Consider the following 14664-nt stretch of genomic DNA (forward strand, 5'->3'; position numbering starts at 1 on the left):
ATAACTTGACTGCTCGCACTGCTGAATTCTAAAATCTATATACAAACCACACCTGGCTTTTTATTACACATCCAATGGCACTCTGTACCCAACCATAACACCACACACATCTTTCCAGTTTCAACTATAAATGGAGATAGGTCATACTCACACAGGAAAAACTGGACAGAATGCCCTGACCATCATGCACACAACCCACGTCCAAAGCAATATATATGAAAAAAGCAAGGCCATATCACCAGTACTGTCACTCACTACACTAACATCTACCTTAAAAACATACAGATAATATTAGTATAAACAAACCTCCCACACACAATACTGCATCATAAGACACCAACCAGGTGTTTGATGCTTATATAGAAAGAACCGTACATTGGTCGAGCAAAGAACAGATTCTCTTCAATTGACAGAAAAACAAAAAGTCCTTTTACAAAGTCACCCATGTACCTAAAAAGACACAAAGATCTTCTTGCATCAAAACCACTTAACTTTCAAAATAACCCATACAAACCTTTTCTTTACTAACACAAGATTTAACACCAACAAAATCCTGATGCAATCAAACAATGGTTCCTCCAGTCTGATTGAGGCCATCCCAAATTCTCACAAAAGCTTCCTACGATGCCATAACAATTGCATATGGAAATGTTCAAATGTGAATAACATATCAACAAGATCTATTTAGCAAAAAATATTATTCTGCTTACCGTGTTATATCCATCACTTGGTGCTCCTCCTTCTTCACATTATTGCTTTCAATGATGGCAATTAATCGTGCCACTATCCATTTTCTCAAACGAAACACGCAATGTTCCCGCCTTTGGAAAGGTATATAAGTTAAATTACTCATCAACAAGATGTTAAACAGTTTTATGAACACAATCAATATCTTTGGACTCCTTTTCCTGATGGATGTAATGGGTCACTCTAGCTAATAATAGAGCAGTCAGAAAAACATAGAAGGCTAAAGAACTGCAGGCCTCCAACAACAGGCATTTGAATGGAAAGACCTGCCTCAAGCCGCCAGCCGACACCTGCAGCCTAAACCCAGAAGGTCCCCCCCCAACCGCGACCAGGAGCTGGTAAGAAGATCCGACCCTAAAAGGCACCCCTGCACCAGACGACCCACGGCCTTGGGTGGCCAAACCGACTATGTCTAACCAACCCCTAACTTCCCAACTTACTTCTCGAAGTGGTGGTCGCACCCGAAAGACCTTCGTCCCCAAGCCTGCAGTGCCTTTGCAAACCGGAGATTCCCCATTGGAAACAACAGGGCGCCCGATGTTGAAACAGCAACCTGCACCTGGCCGCCCTAGTGCCGCTGAGTATGCTACTTACCAGTATGCATCTGTTCTTGGCATGTAGAGCTGCAGAGCCACACACTAAGGATAAGATCGCCATCTGGTGTTGGGCTCGGATGATTGCAGGTTGTTGTTGTCTTCGGAAGAAGTCTTTGGTCATGAGATTGGTGACTCCTCCTCTGGACAACAGTGCGCATGGGCATCCACTCCATCCTCAGATTGTTTTTCGCCATGATGGGAAATGATGGTGTGTAAGAAGTAAAGAGAAAGGATGTCCATGTGTAATGTCTAAGTAAGACCATGCTGGAACAGATACAGGTCCCGGGGAGGCGGGTGGGCGTGTGTGGCTCTGCAGCTCTACATGCCAAGAACAGATGCATACTGGTAAGTAGCATATTCCGTTCGAGGCATATGAGCTGCAGATCACACACTAAGGATAGACTATATAGCAGTGTCTCCCCTAGCGGTGGTCACCTGTATCAGTTGCAGCAGTTTGGAATAGAGTTTTTAGGACAGCTTGGCCTACTGAAGCTTGTTGTTTGGATTGCACATCAACACAGTAATGCTTAGTGAAGGTGTGTGTAGTAGACCATGTTGCTGCTTTGCAAATGTCTCCTAAGGGAATGTTCCCTAAGAATGCCATAGAGGCCCCTATTTTACACGTGGTGTGTGCCTTAGGGGGAACGGTAAGAGTACGTTTAGCTTTTTGGTAACATATTTGGATACATTTGACTATCCATCTGGCGATACCCGATTTGGAAATAGGGTTGCCCTTGTGTGGTGGAGCGAAAGCAACAAATAGTTGCTTGGTTTTCCGAAAAGGTTTTGTTCTGTCGATGTAATAGAACAAGGCTCTTTTAACATCTAAGGTATGAAGTGCCCTCTCGGCTACTGAGTCTGGATTAGGGAAGAAGACTGGCAGTTCCACTGACTGGTTTAGATGGAAAGGGGAAATGACTTTAGGGAGGAATTTTGGATTCGTCCTAAGAACCACTTTGTTCCGATGTAGTTGTAGGAAGGGTTCTTTAAGGGTTGAGGCTTGTATCTCACTTACTCTTCGCAGGGATGTGATTGCGATGAGGAAAGCCACTTTCCATGTTAGGAACTGCAGTTCGCATTTGTGCATTGGTTCAAATGGGGGACCCATGAGCCTTGTTAGAACAATGTTAAGGTTCCACACCGGGGAAGGTGGTAACCCCGGAGGAATGATTCTTTTAAGACCCTCCATAAATGCTTTAATGGCCGGTACCTTGAAGAGGGACAGGTGTTGTCTATTTTGCAAATAGGCAGCTAATGCCGCTAGATGTAGACGTATAGAGGAATACGCTAAATTGCATCTTTGGAAGTGTAATAAATAGCAAATTATGTTTTGGATGGAAGCATCCAGTGGTTGTATGTCATTGTTAGCGCAGTAAATGGCAAATCGTTTCCATTTTGCAGCATAGCACGCCCTAGTAGTAGGTCTCCTGGCTTCTTTAATGATATTCATACAGTCTGGAGGAAGGTTGAGGTACCCGAACTCTAAGACTTCAGGAGCCAGATTGCCAAATTCAGTGTTTGAGGATCTGGGTGTCTGATTTCTCCATGGTTCTGGGTTAAGAGATCCGGGGAGAGATGGAGTTTTTGATGTGGAACTAGTGATAGTTCCAAAAGTGTGGTGAACCAGGGTTGACGTGCCCAAGTGGGAGCCACTAGGATGAGTGTCAGCGACTGTTTCAGTTTGCGTACCACAAATGGAATGAGAGGGAGAGGCGGAAAAGCGTACGCAAATCTGCCTGACCAGTTCATCCATATTGCATTGCCCTTTGACCGCGGGTGTGGGAACCTGGCGGCGAAGGTTGGGCATTTTGCGTTTTCTGGTGTGGCAAACAGGTCTATGTCTGGTTGTCCCCACTTTTGGAAGAATGGGAGTAAGACTTTGGGGTGTAGTTCCCATTCGTGTATCTGCTGTGTGTGGCGACTTAAGAGGTCTGCCACCTGGTTCTGAACCCCTGGGAGGTGTTCTGCTAGCAGGTAGATGTTCCGGGGAATTGCCCATCTCCAAATTTGTTGCGCCAGTTGGGACAGTTGCAGAGAATGTGTCCCTCCTTGTTTCTGTATGTAATACATTGTGGTCATGTTGTCCGTGCGGATGAGGACAGTTTTGTTCTGGAGATGCACTTGGAAGGATTTCAGTGCTAGGAACACCGCTAGAAGTTCTAGGTGATTGATGTGGAACTGTTTTTGTTGAATGGTCCACCGTCCGAGTGGTGTGTTGAAGGAGGTGGGCTCCCCACCCTGTGAGAGATGCGTCGGTGGTCAGCACAACTTGTGGAAGGGGCTCCAAGAACGGCCGCCCTTTGGACAGGTTGATGGTGTTCCACCACTTCAGTGAGCGAAGTGAGCGGCTGTCCACCAACACCAGATCGGTAAGTTGTCTGTGGGCCTGATTACACTGTTGTGCTAGACATTCCTGTAAGGGACGCATTTGAAGGCGTGCGTAGGGTACTATGGAGATACATGACGCCATCATGCCTAAGAGTTGCATGAACACTCTTGCGGGAAGAGAGTGTTATGTTTGAAATGTTTCTATCAGACTTTGTATGTTGGCTATCCTGGCTATGCTGGGATAAACTATGGCTTTGGCTGTGTCTATGGTGGCTCCCAGGTATTGTTGTACTTGGGAGGGTTGTAGGTGAGACTTGGGATAGTTGATGGTAAATCCTAGGTCGTGTAGGGTGTAAATAGTGCGGTGAGTGTGGAGAACGCATTTGTCTAGAGTGTTGGCTTTTATGAGCCAATCGTCCAGATAGGGGAAGACATGGATTTCTTATCTCCTGAGGTATGCGGCCACAACTGCTAAGCATTTGGTGAACACCCTGAGTGCAGTTGTTACTCCGAATGGGAGAACTGTAAACTGATAGTGTTGACCGTCTACCACGAATCGTAGATACTTCCTGTGAGCGGGATGCATAGGGATGTGAAAGTATGCGTCCTTGAGGTCTAATGTGGCAAGGAAGTCTCCTTGTTGAAGTAACGGAAGGACCTGTTGGAGAGTGATCATGTGGAAATGATCTGATTGTATGTACTGGTTCAGAAGTCTGAGGTCCAGTATGGGTCTTAAGGTTTTGTCCTTTTTGGGAATGAGGAAGTATAGAGAATATACTCCTGTGCCCTGATGTTGTAGTGGAACAGGTTCTATTGCGTTTTTCGGAAGCAAAGACTGTATTTCCTGTTTGAGGAGCGTGAGGTGGTGAGGCGTCATGGGACGGTGTCTAGTGGTATGTTTGGGGGTGGGTTTATGAGTTCGAGGCAGTAGCCAGATTGGATAATTTGTCTTACCCACCTGTCTGTAGTGATGGTATTCCAGACAGGTAGGAACTGTTGAAGTCTGCCCCCGACAGGAGTGGAATGGTCTGGGGGGAGTTGTGGCAAGTCACTGTTTGGTGGCTGTAGAGGAACGGGTGTTGTTGTTGTTGCCCAGTCCTCGGCCTTTATTATGGTTTCCCCGATACCCTCCTCTAAAATATCCTGTGTTAGGGGATGTTTGACCTGATGTTTTGAATGTGGAAGAGTTGTCTGTTCCCACATTTTTGGAAGCTCCTGTATAAAAGGAGCGCCAAAAGGAGCCTCGGGGTTGAGTGGACTGCAATGCTCCCATAGATTTTGCAGTTTCATTATCTTTTTTCATCTTTTCTAGGGCATTGTCCACTGCCGGCCCGAATAGTTGCTCCTGATTAAAGGGTTGAGCAAGAATGGAGGTTTGTACTTCCGGCTTGAAGCCGGAGATGCGGAGCCATGCGTGGCGTCTAAGCAAAACGCTTGTGTTAACTGCCCTAGAGGCGGTGACCGCTGCGTCTAATGCACATTTAATGGAGGCATTAGATATTAGTTTGCCTTCTTGTATGAGGTCAGTGGCCTGTGTTTTAAAAGGTTCAGGCAGGTGTTGCAAGAGATCCTCCAGTTGATCATAATGTGCTCTATCATAACGAGCCAGTAGGGCTTGTGTATTTGCGATACGCCAGTGGTTAGCCGCTTGAGCGGCAACCCGTTTGCCGGAAGCCTCCAGGAGCTTAGACTCCTTGTCTGGGGGCGGCGTATCTCCGGTTGTTTGGGAGTTGGCCCTTTTTCTGGCATTAGAGACGACTAGTGAGTCTAGGGGGAGTTGCGCCTTAATGTACGCAGGATCTTGTGGCGCTGGTCTGTATTTCTTCTCTATTCGGGGGTTGAGAACCCTGTCCCTGACAGGGTCTTTAAAGACCTCAGTGGCATGCTTTATCACTTCCTTGATAATAGAAGGTGGACTGTTTTCTGTGAGTGCTCAAAAGTGTCGAGTAGAAAATCCTCCTCAGGAGTGTCGGTGTGCATGGTGACACCATGAAATGACGCTGCCCTGTTAATAAGCTGACCGAACCCTAAATGGTCATCAGGAGGGGAGGGTTTTGAGGGGTATGGAGCGGGGTCAGGCACGTCATGTATAGGGTAAGTCCAGTCATCTACTGGTGCTGTGTCCGGGAGTGTAAATGGATCAGTAGGATCAGTGGGATAAGTGAAGAAATCTGGGTCTCCCCCTCCCCCAAAATCATCATCATCCTGTGGAGGTGGTGTATGAGAAGGAGATGGTAGAGGTGCAGGCGGTGGTGTTGGGGGGGATGGAATAGGGGGTAATGGAGGAGAGGAAGGACGTAAGGGTGAAGTGGCACAGTCCTTCTTTGGAGGTGCTGGAGGACGTGAGTCCAGCTTCCTTTTCTTGTAGGGCACCGCTGTGACATGTCCAGTTTTTGGATTTATGTAAATCCGTTGTTGCTTAGGATCAGGTCGAAAGAGTTCCTCAGTGTCCGAAGGCGGCTGTGGCGCCGACTTTTTTGTGTCGTTTTGGACGTGTTTGGGCACCGAAGATGTTTTGGGTGCCGAGGAACTTTTCGGTTCCGGTGGTTTTTTCGGTGCCGACGAGCCTTTCGGTGCAGACGAGCCTTTCGGAATCGGTGGAGATTTCGGTGCCGACGAACGTTTCGGTGCCGGTGGAGATGTCGGGACCGAGTGACGTTTTGGGTCCGATGGATTTTTCGGTCCCGAAGCCTGCTTTGGTGCCGAAGGCACAATGACATGAGGTTTGCTCGATCCCGAGCCACCTGCAGGCTTACTTTTCTTCGGAGCCGGACCCGAGGGCGGGGCTTCAGAAGATGTTGTCGGTTCGCGACTGTGCCCAGTTGGCAGAGTCTTGACCAATGTCTATTTGGGTGGTATTGGGGTAGGGGGGCTGGTACTCACAGGCTGCCCCGGATCTGAATCATCGGCCTCGGACACGATTTGTAGATCTTTGGAGTCATCGTCAGGGACGTCCTGTGCAAAGATGACTTCTGGTTCCGGAACCGGCTTGGCCATGATATGGCGTCGAGCTCTCCGGTCCCGGATGGTTTTCTTCTAACGGAATGCGGCGCAGGCTGGACAGCTGGATTCGTTGTGGTCTGGTGAAAGGCACAAATTACAGACCTCGTGGTGATCGCTATGAGGGAACTTTGCTCCACATTGGGGGCATTTTTTAAAAGGTGTCCTTTCCATCAGCCGCGTCCGGAGTCGGTCCGATATCGAGTTCGACGTCGAGTATTCAAGTTTGGAGAGTGGTAGTGATTGTAATAGGTTTTCTGCTGGAGCGGAAAAAAGTTCTTCCGAACCCAATGGCGGAAAAAAACAATCTGAGGATGGAGTGGATGCCCATGCGCACTGTTGTCCAGAGGAGGAGTCCAAAGACTTCTTCCGAAGACAACAACAACCTGCAATCATCCGAGCCCAACACCAGATGGCGATCTTATCCTTAGTGTGTGATCTGCAGCTCATATGCCTCGAACTACTAGCTTTGGGGGCGTTACATGTAGGTAAAAAGGTTGGGACCAATGGGTCACTTCCCTGGGGTGAGTGCACCCCCTATAATGCCACCCTCCAGTGGGTGGGGAGCATAAGCCTTTCTCTGGTTTGCTGGGTCCCCCCCATCTGCTAGATGGCTGGGACTGAGTTGTGCTTCACCTCGCCTCTCCCACCTGAGGGGTGGAGTTGGTAGAGGTGGGCACACATCTCTTCATCACTTGTTTTTCCCACCGGTTCTTCCGCCCAAAGTGGGGGTCAAAACCAGCGGGGACCAGTTGCTGAAAGTAGCAAGTGGCTTGGGGTAGCTCACAAAGGCGGTTAGCCTTTAAAGCTTCCCCTTCATGTACCCTGCCCATCCTGGGGGAGGAGGCTTAGCACCTCGCCCCAGGATGTGCATTGTTTCAGGCCCCCGAGAGCAGCAGGTTCTTGACCCAGGGGTTCAGAAACATGTATGGTGGTGGCAGCTGAAAGCAGCCACTCAACCTGGGCACTAGAGGTAGGTCGTTTTTCAGGCGGCATCTCTAAGATGCCCTCTGTGTGCATTTTTCATTAAATTCCACACTGGCATCAGTGTGGGTTTAATGTGCTGAGAAGTTTGATACCAAACTTCTCAGTTTCAGTGCAGCCATTATGGTACTGTGGAGTTCATAATGACAAACTACCAGCTCCATATACTCTTAATGGCAGCACTGCACTTACAATGTCTAAGAATTGACTTGGACACTGTAGGGGCACAGGGCTCATGCACCTGTACCTGTACCCTCACCACTGGTATAGTGCACCCATCTAGAGGGGTGACTGATCTATGCCAAGGCAGTGGGTTGTAGGCATGGCACACAGGGAAATGTGCCATGTTGACTCTTCACTTTGTAATGCATCAAAACACGCAGCCTGCAAGTGTGTGAGTGTAATGGTACAGGGCCTCTAAGGGTGGCAGAATAAGTACTGCAGCCCTTAGTGGTCTTCCCTGGTCACGGTGCCCTGGTTACCTGTGGTACCATTTACCAGGGGCTGACCTGTGGCCAGAGATACCAATTGGGTTTTGTTTTCAATGCAGTTTTAGGGAAAGAACATAGACCCTGGGTACCTGATTAGCAGGTGCCCAGGGCACACTCAGTCAAAGCACATCAGCAATTCAGCAAAAAGTGGGGCAACCATGCAGAAAGAGGACACTTTTTCACACAGCCTTAAACCATTTGTCTAAAGGTAAAAGAATACATCATGCAAACATCAACACATACATATCAGCGTTCAACACTAACAACATTTTAACTAAGTAATTCTAGCACCTCACTTAGTATCACAGAGACAATAGATATATTAGCAAAGAAGAAAAACGTCAAATAACCATCTGCTTTCTTGGCAGAGTCACTAGTCTGATCTGAACAAGATACTTTAAAATCATGAATGGCATTTAAAGGTGACAAGATCAATAGTTCACCTTTTTCTCTGCCATGCCAATTAAACAGTACGTACTCTGAAGTTAGGTCTCTTAGCAACTCAAAAATAATATATTTTAAAGGAACTGGGAAGAATATCATCACCATTATCTCAGTCCACTGCGAAAGCAAATGGGTGTTGCAGCTCAACAATGCCCTGCCAAATGTAAGGCTGTAATTTTCAAAACAACTGTACATCAAAACCATATTTATACAGTCACTTACGTTTGATCTTGTTCCTGGTGCTGTTTTTGACGCTTGGTGCTAAAATCAAGACAGCATTCAAGATCAGGGTTAACAAACATATTCTTTAGCCAGTCGATATATTGCTGCAAAACTGCTGGTTGCAAGTGCCTCACCACCTTCCAAAAGCTGGGCACCACCGGGTAGCCTTGGTTTGTGAGTGTGGAGAATGCAACCATAACAGCCAGCTGTTTTTCAGGATCCTTGCAAGTCTCAAGGCATGCATCCACGTAGGTCTCCATCTCTGGCCCAAACTTAAATCGATCTTGAAGCTGAAACCCAAAGAGAACAATTAATGTAAACTTTTCAATGTCCCACACAATTCTCAATAATATATAAACATATGTAAGACAAGTAACCTTTCTGCATTGCTAAGGAGATGCAAAGTAAACCGAAGAGAAAACTGGATCTTAAAAAAAAATCTATTTACTTTTTGATGTTTCTAAGCGCAGAAGTAGCCATTATTCAATATACTCAAATTTAATTTAATGGTACCCAATTTATGACCCTCAGAAGAATGATAGGGTGAGTTAGTCTTTACAGCATTCGAACTCCTGATCTGCACATCAATCAGATATCGGATATTAGTGCTAATTAGATATGCCAGGTTGGATTCCAAATCAAAGCAAGAGCACTTTCAAAATTTGAGGGTGCATTCAGATCCTCACTAGACAAGAGAAATCTTAACAACCCGAAGACCCTCTCCTCCTTAGGCTTCACCATCAGTGCCCAGTGACCCAGCATTTTCCTTGCCACTGCAAGTCAGCAACGGTCATAAAAATTAATGGGCACAGTGCCAACCCTTCAATGACTTTGGGAATCTCTATTCTTGAGGCTTCCAGCTACTCTTTCCTCCCAACTAGACCATTGATATGCACAAGACCTCAGGGGTTTGGAGGGTCATGCAGGAGTAAATTGGAGCACCGATCCAAGAGCTGGGAGAAGTGCTTCCCCTTCAGAAAGGTTCAGTCACGGAACAATGGCGGCTGGCAGTGAAGTGAGGGGAGGTGACCTGACAGTTGCAGAGGAGACACTGTTGTACCATGTGGCTTCTGGAGACAATAAACAAATTCATACAAAATGTCCTTCTACCACCTCCCAATTTTATAAGAGGCCATGATAAGGGGGGTACGGTATTGTCCCCACGTGTGCTAGACACCTATTAGCCCCCACGGTACTGCAACATACAGTGGAGGCCCACCACTGCTCTACATATCTGCCCGCACGCTGCCTACAAACTAGCCGCTTACTTCCCACCATTCATTCCCTCAGTTTCATGTATTGCTCTCTACCTTGTACTATTTAATGGTGTAACACGACTTAGTTGGACATCACCATTGCATTTGAAATTCTAATGCAAGTCTTTCTTGTGACCAACAATAAAGAATTACAACACAAATTAATCCACCCCCACCCATCAAAAAAAAAAAGAAATCATACAAAATTGTCAGCTTCACCAACAATGCAAGCATCACTGCCTCCATGAGTAACAGGTGAGATCACTTTAGGAAGCCTGTTGGGATCTCAACGGAGAGACACTGTAGTAGCTTCCACAAAACCACGGCTGCGAGATGTGTGGGCTGTGCTGTGGGCAGAAAAGGGTGCAGGTAGCCTATTGCCTGCTGCTCACTGCAGCAAGGGCAAAATGTGCCCTGAAGTGCAGTGAAGACCTAAGCTATGGCCGATTCGTGCCTTGTGCAAGTGTTCCGATGACCTGGTGTACCCACTCTCCCCTTCGCTGAACGCTTCCAGGTGGGGTAATCTAGATTTTGAAGGATGCGATGTATCGGAGCCAGGTCGTGGGGGATCCCAGGCCTGTAGACATTTGTAATTCAGACAGCAATGCCAATGACACATGTAAGGGGGCTGATGAAGTCCATCCCTCCCACCAGAGTGGGAGGGATGGACTGGAGGATCCGCCCACCTTACCCCTCTCCTCTATTTCTATAGGCTGACCTCGATCAGATGGTGGCTCTTTCGCCCGGTCCTCTCTCATATGGATTACATCAGGGGGAGAAGAAAAGCCAATTGAATATGGGGAATGGCTCACGTCAACCAAGCTCAAATTGTTATTGTCAAAACACTGGGCTACAGTGATAGGGAGTTTGCGTCATTGCAACACAGAGCCCTAAACCCTCCCGAAACACTTCCAAATGTGTGCTGCATTGGACGGACCATGTCCCAGTCTCTGACTGTGTACCACACAAGTAAACTATTGTCAAAAACAAATGCAGGTTGCTTAATTCGAAGAAAAGATTGATATAGGACTAAGCCTGCAACTGGCCCTCTTACCCATAAAACTGCCTTTTGCAGGGCACGGAGAAAGGACAAGCAATGAACGGTGTATCTGCCGTAGCAATTCTCCAAGCATTCCAAGGCATGGGCACCCTCACTAAAGGTAAAAGTCAACAAGGTGGGTTTGAACATCTCTCTCATCCAGTAGGACCTGAGAAATGCAGTTGATCAAGTGACAGATGCTGAAGGAGGAATCTCCAGAGCTGAAACTACAATCCAGGCGGCACTGAGCAGCAAGGTTTACAGATAGGAACACGTGTTAGGCCTTTAAACAGCACCAAATAAATTGAAGAAATCGACAGGACACTCAAAAAAACCAAACACCAATTTATAAAAATAGACTGTATTTTTATAGTATTTTAGATACTGGACCGAAAAAGATCCACTGGAGGGTTCAGGATAAATAGATTTTCCAAGCAAAAATGAGCGGGGCAATTTTACCAAGAAACAGCATTGGCAAAGTCAACTAATTGCACATTTGAAAACATTTTCAAAGAAAACTTGGTGAAGTGTCAATGCAGTGGTTAGAGTACTTGTGGCTACCAACTGAGGCACTGAGCCATACAGGGGGACCAGCAAGGTCCTCCAGAACAGTTACCTTCACAGAAGAAGCAGTCCTTCAGCAGTTTGAGGCACTTTATCCGCGATGCAATGAATCCCAATAGAATGGTCCTGATTCAAGGAATGAAGGATGCTATAGATGCTCTAAGGATGCTGTTGATGGGACGCGGTCGAAGGGGGTCTTCGTGCAGAGATTCCTTGGTCCACGAAAATAGTGAGGGAGTCATGGTTGCAGGGCTGAAGTCCCACAAAGTCCTCTATGGTCTGTCTGAAAACAAGTCACAACTGGACTCCAAGTCACCCATTGTCGCAGACACAGGCCAATCCTTCCTGGATCGATAACTCGCCCTCTAAGGGTCCTGCAACTCTCAGATAGCACTTCCGGGCTCAGCGAGCTTGAGTGCAACTCTGCGAATCAGGCCTTGGTCCTCAATGCTGCACGGCTGTGGTGGTAGAGGCTTGAAGGCTTTGGGCTACCAACTTGCCCCAGCAGGACTCGAGCTGGTGTCTCCCTGTGCTGTAATCAGGAGGTCAGTCAGATGGCCCTTTGAGTTCTCTTGGCTTGACTGGGCTCTGGAGAAAGATTCTCCTGAGTAGGTACAGCAAGCTCAGTTCCCTCTTTTCGCTATCCACCAGGTGCAGCAAGTGCAGTCCTTGTCGGTGCAGCCTCTCTTTGCTGGTCACCCGGTGTAGCAGGGCAGTCCTCCTTTGTGCCTTCTTCCAAGTCGGTCGAGATTTCAGTTCTGGTTGCCAGGGATGCCATATTTATCTTCCCGAAAATGCAGTCAGTGTAGGATGCAGTTAGTAGCCAATTGGGCTACCACGTTCCCTCCCTCCGGATGACCACTTCCTTGGAAGTATTGCATTTGGATAAATCCAGGATGTACTATTCTGCCCACTCCCAACATGGTGAGACCCCTCTCGACACTTAGAGCTCCCTAGCTCAAAGGTGCGGCTACCAAGGAGAGGTTTACCCATGGAGAAACCGGTTTGGCAACTGACTTCTCCTCTCCTGTACCCAGTGCCAGCCTGTGTGCGAAAACAATAGAACAGCCCCTCTCCCAACTGTTACCCATTTGCCCTTTAAAGGCGGCTTATTCTTGAAGCAGCCTTTTGGGCGAACACCAGTTTGCCTTCCTACAGAAGGAAGGAAGCAACTCTCTCCCATGCAGGCCGATATTGTGTCGTTTCCTGGGAGGTGTTAGCAGGTCTCCACAGGAGGGCAGAAAGCGGTCTGCAGGACAATCCCTATGTACATCAGTAAGCGGGCACTGGAAACATTGGGCAACTAAAGTGGCAACTTCTAAAGTTGTTCTTTGCCCACCAGTGAATTAAATTAGATTTAACCTGTTAAATTGGATTTAATGCACAAATTGTTTTGTTAGTAAATCGTGCCTGTAGTAAAGTGCCTCTTTTTGACATGATCACTACCACTTTTTGCCTGGTACCTGATGCATTTTTTACAGAAGTGAATTGGGTTCCTGCTATCCAGGCCCCCGGTTCCCTAAAAACTGTACTAGCACTTCCTCCATTGGCCATATTTTTAACACCCCTCTAAATAGTACCTCAAGTTCCCTGGGCATGGATACTAAAGAGGGTCCCCAAGGGATACAGCATGTATTGTGACACGCTAAGGGACCCCTCACTTAACTCATGCAGACTGCCATTGCAGGCTGCGTGTCTTGGTGGAGGGTGTGTGACGCCTCCTCTTGGTAATACAGCATATGGTCATCGACACAATCTTCAGATTGTTTTGCCGTGGATAGATGAGAATGTACGAATGTTGTATATGTAAGCAATGAGATGTCCATGCGTTACTATTTGTATTTTTTAAAATTTATTTTACAGAGTTTTATATAGCGCAAACTTGACCCGAATCGGGTATCAGAGCGCTTTACATAGCACCAGTTGCATTACATGAAGACACTTTTTTTTGTTGTTGTTAGGCACTATGAAATAAAGTGTATGAACTGCAACCTACACAAGAATTATTGGGGAGGAGGGTTGGCGAATTTGAATCTACAGCACTACATGCCAAGAACAGATGCTTACAGGGTAAGTAACAATCTGTTTGAGGCATGTTTGCTGTAGATATAAATGCTTTGTGTAGCCTGTAAAGCAGTCCCTCTTCCTAGGCAGTGGTTAATTTGTGGGGGCTGCAGTTGTTAGAAAATAAGTTTTAAGTACTGCTTGACCAACATTGGCTTGTTGTTTGCTTTTACATAGCATGTTTGAAAGCATTTTACTATCCACTTGAAATATCTGATTTAGATATTGCCTTTCAAATATGAGGAGGTGCAAAGGCGGCAAACAATTGTTTTGTCTTTCTGAATGATTTAGTACTGTGAATGTAGTACATTAATGACATCTAACGTGAGTAATGCTCTTTCTGCAACTCGGTCTGGTTGCGGGGAAAAACAGGTAAGACAATGGATTGACTAATATGGAAATTTGAAACCACTTTTGGTAGGATTTTTCCAGTTAGTTCTACGCACTACTCTGTCACAATGTATTTGAAAGAAAGGCTTCTCAACACATGTATTTCATTGACCCTTTTAAGAGAAGTAATAGCGATTAAAAACGCAATTTTCCATGAAAAGTACTGCAACTGACAAGAGTGTAGTGGTTCAAAAGGTGGACCCCGTTAGTCTTGTTAGGTCAAAGTTTAAGCTGGAGAAGGTGGAAGACCAGGATGAATTATCCTTTTAAGCCCCTCCATAAAGGCTTTGTTAACTGGAATATTAAACAGTGATCTGTGTTGTCTATTTTGTTGATGTGCTGCAATAGCTGCAAGATGTAATCATATAAAGGTGTATACCACCCCTGCATTTTGTAAATGCAATAGGTAAAATAAATTGACTGTAATTTTGCAAGAAGAGTGTTGATGTATTTCTTGTTTGTGGCAGAACATAACAAAACTTTTCCATTTTGCTGCATAAGATTGCATTGTGGTAGGTTTATGAGCCTCATTAAGAATA

The 14664-nt window shown here is 46.4% G+C and overlaps 1 protein-coding gene across 1 annotated transcript in view; it reads right to left on the reverse strand.

The window, feature by feature from the left end:
- The window catches only part of MYBBP1A (MYB binding protein 1a), a 418097-nt gene that overhangs the window by 287938 nt on the left and 115495 nt on the right, over positions 1-14664 (reverse strand). The window contains exons 9-10 of the mRNA XM_085649771.1: positions 8813-9102; positions 711-821 (exon numbers count right to left, since the gene is read on the reverse strand). Of these exons, the coding sequence (XP_085505897.1) occupies positions 711-821; positions 8813-9102 (401 nt within the window). The remainder of the gene's footprint in view (positions 1-710; positions 822-8812; positions 9103-14664) is intronic.

This window comes from Triturus cristatus, chromosome 3_2 (genome assembly GCF_964204655.1).
Source record: "Triturus cristatus chromosome 3_2, aTriCri1.1, whole genome shotgun sequence".
Classification (NCBI taxonomy): domain Eukaryota; kingdom Metazoa; phylum Chordata; class Amphibia; order Caudata; family Salamandridae; genus Triturus; species Triturus cristatus.